Source organism: Tupaia chinensis, unplaced genomic scaffold (assembly GCF_000334495.1).
Source record: "Tupaia chinensis unplaced genomic scaffold, TupChi_1.0 Scaffold000341_1, whole genome shotgun sequence".
NCBI classification, from domain to species: Eukaryota; Metazoa; Chordata; class Mammalia; order Scandentia; family Tupaiidae; genus Tupaia; species Tupaia belangeri.
Window position 1 is genome coordinate 3,771,100 of NW_006159835.1, and position 3,009 is coordinate 3,774,108.

The 3,009-nt window shown below is 37.4% G+C and overlaps 1 protein-coding gene across 1 annotated transcript in view; it reads right to left on the bottom strand.

The window, feature by feature from the left end:
- The window catches only part of SANBR (SANT and BTB domain regulator of CSR), a 67,983-nt gene that overhangs the window by 36,249 nt on the left and 28,725 nt on the right, over positions 1–3,009 (bottom strand). Inside the window, 2 exon segments of the mRNA XM_006172111.3 lie at positions 709–819; positions 937–1,023. Of these exon segments, the coding sequence (XP_006172173.1) occupies positions 709–819; positions 937–1,023 (198 nt within the window).

Consider the following 3,009-nt stretch of genomic DNA (forward strand, 5'->3'; position numbering starts at 1 on the left):
AAAGAGTGTGCAGTGGTGTACGAGAGAGACAGGCACCCTCAACTGGGTCTTGTCCCTAGCTCTCTAGCCAGTCAGGGTCTTGGGTGTGCATGGTATACTTCAGGTCAACTTGGAGCCTAGCCAAGTGGCTTCCAGCACTGCACATTAGCATACTACAGCCTCTGCCACTGCAGATGGGCCAATTCTTACCATTTTAAAATACAAAAACACCTTGACATTTATCAAGGAAATAAAATAGAGTTTCCAGAGCATCGTTGTTTTGAAAGTAGCATCTTTCTAAATCAAAGTAAATTATATGCAAAAAGGACATTAACCTGCTTTCTTTCTTTCTTTCTTAGTTTCTATCTTGGTTTCCTTCTTTCCTTCCTTCCCTTCCTTCCTTCCTTCCCTCCCTCCCTCCTTTCCTTCCTTCCTTTCAGTTTTGCTATAAAGTGTGTGTGCTTACTGGAGAGACAGGAAAAGTGAGAAATCACCCCCAGGGAGGATGGTCACACCACAACCACTTTCCTCCACTCTCCTCGCAGGATTTTTCACATGCATACACAAGTGTCTGGCATGTTTTCCAAGCCACTGGGTCCAGGACTGCAAAGCTGGTCACATGGGATCCACACCACCAGCTGGCCCTATCCTGTTTTTTCTAAGTACAGTTATATCTTATAAATACACAATAAATTCACATTAAAAAGCTGTGTTTTATCTTTACTATACCTTATGTGGATATAGATAATGTTTCCATGTCGATCCACATTGATTTTTCCAGGAATGCAAGGAATTCTTCTTTCTGTTTCTTTTGTTAAAAGTTTTTTACACAAACAGCATCTATGTCACAAAGATAAAAAAAAAAAATCCAAGAAAAAATTTAAAGGTGGTAAATTACAGAATTTAGCTGCATTATATAGCATATAAAAGGAAAAAAAAAAAAACACATTACTATACCTATACAATGTCGCTGCATTACTCCGAGAATCTGGATTCAAGTACTCAGGATCAAAGAGTCTCTCAATCTTCTTACAAAAAAGTTTACTATTAACAACAAATGACCAAAAAATTAATTTTATATATGTACTTTACTAAAGTTACTTTGTAGTGATGAAAATAAACTGACCTATCTAGACATGTGTCAAATAAATTAATAAATCCTTAAAGAAACTCTCTTTGGGAATTAATAAAATATTTTTGGTGCTCTAAGTAAGTAAGTCTATTAATGAGAACCGCTTGATCAACACTCTATTTTTACAAGAAAAATAAGACTGATGGATATCTACTTCTTTTTCAGTGCTTTGTTACTGGAAGATTCAAGATGAAAAATTTTGAGAACTTAACTATCTGGGTCCACTAATAATTAGGTTTATGATCTTTGTCAACCTCTCTGGAGCTTGTTTTTGCACCTATAAAATATGCTATTAATAAATACTTTCAAACTCAGAAAGATTTATGAGGGTTAAATGATAATGTTTCAAATAATGCTAAGCATAGTATTAAGAATTCAACAAATGTAGGCCACTTAATATTATCAATAATATAACTGAACTTGAAATCTTATAAGTGTGTCATTAACTCCAAATGTATGTCCTGTCTCCATTTTCCCTCGTGCAGGGTCTGTTGCTATTAAGAATAAATCTGAATTTAGGATTCCAATTCCACTTTCAAGTACTTAGCTCTTGGGTTATTCCTGTCTCATTCCCCATAAGGACTAAATTCTTGGATAACACCCTACATTATCAGTTTCTTTCTCTCAAATGGATCATCTCAATCAGCATATAAGCATGCTCCAGTATTACCCTTTTAAAAAAATCCTTCCTAGACTGTGAAGATACTTTATCCCGCATGATATACACCTCAGTCCAGCCCAGTTGAGACCACCATACACATCCTCATCAACAGGTAATAAATCTTATCTGTGTCCCAGCCTACTTATCCCTAATAACTTTAATAATCATTCACAGCAAAACACTGGGAGAGAAAACTTTTCTAAGTCCATTGGTTACACTTCCATTCTATCTTATTCTATATGATAGCAGAATTCTACTATTTCATAATTTAATCATATCCTCCTTTCCATTGTCTCCCCTTCAACTTCATTAGCTCCTCCTCAGGAAGCTCACTGGCTAATACTCTGCTGCCTTTATCATTACTCTTGCACTAATAATTATACATGAAATAAATAAAATTAGCATTTATAATAGCACCAAAAAATCTAGATACCTAGAAATGAATTTAAAAGAAAATTATTTCTACAACAAAATCTTCAAGACACTGCTGAAATAAAATTTAAAGGATCCAAGTACAAGGCTAGCAGATAGTGCAGCAGTTACGTCACTGGACCCCCATATGGCCGACCACGGTTCAAGTCTCAGACCCACTGGCTTCAAAATCATGCCAAATGTGTATGCGTGCATGCCCAAGGTCCTGGGAGGAGAATGGAGAAAGGACTGAGGTGTGGCCATCCTCCCCTGGGGGGGTAATTTCTCACTTTCCCGCTTGCTGTCTCTGTCCCCTCATGTCCTGCCCCCAAGCCCATGAGCACATGTGCCCCAAGGCAAAGACCTCTAAAAAATATGTAAATTTTTAAAATCCAAAAAATATATAAATTTTAAAAATCCAAGTGGTTAAAGCACTGGACTCTAACATGGTCAACCCTGGTTAGAGTACCAGACCCAGTGGCTTGTAAATCATGTTGGGCATGGGTGCATGCATGACCAAAATCCTGAGACAATGGAGGACAAAAGATACTGCTTTTCTCCCTTTTTTCAGCTTCCCGACTTCCAACTAATCCAAACCCTTACATTTCTCACCAGACTACGGCACTAGCTTCCTAACAGGTCCCCTTGCTTCTTAGTTCCCTATAGTCTATTCTCCAGCAACCAGAACATTCTCTTAAAAATCAGTCAGATCATGTCACTTTCCTGCTTCCATTATTCCACAGAATAAAGTATATCCTCCTTCTTGTTACTTAAACAACCCCTAAGTGATATGCATACTGCTGATCCTACCTCCCACTACTCTTTC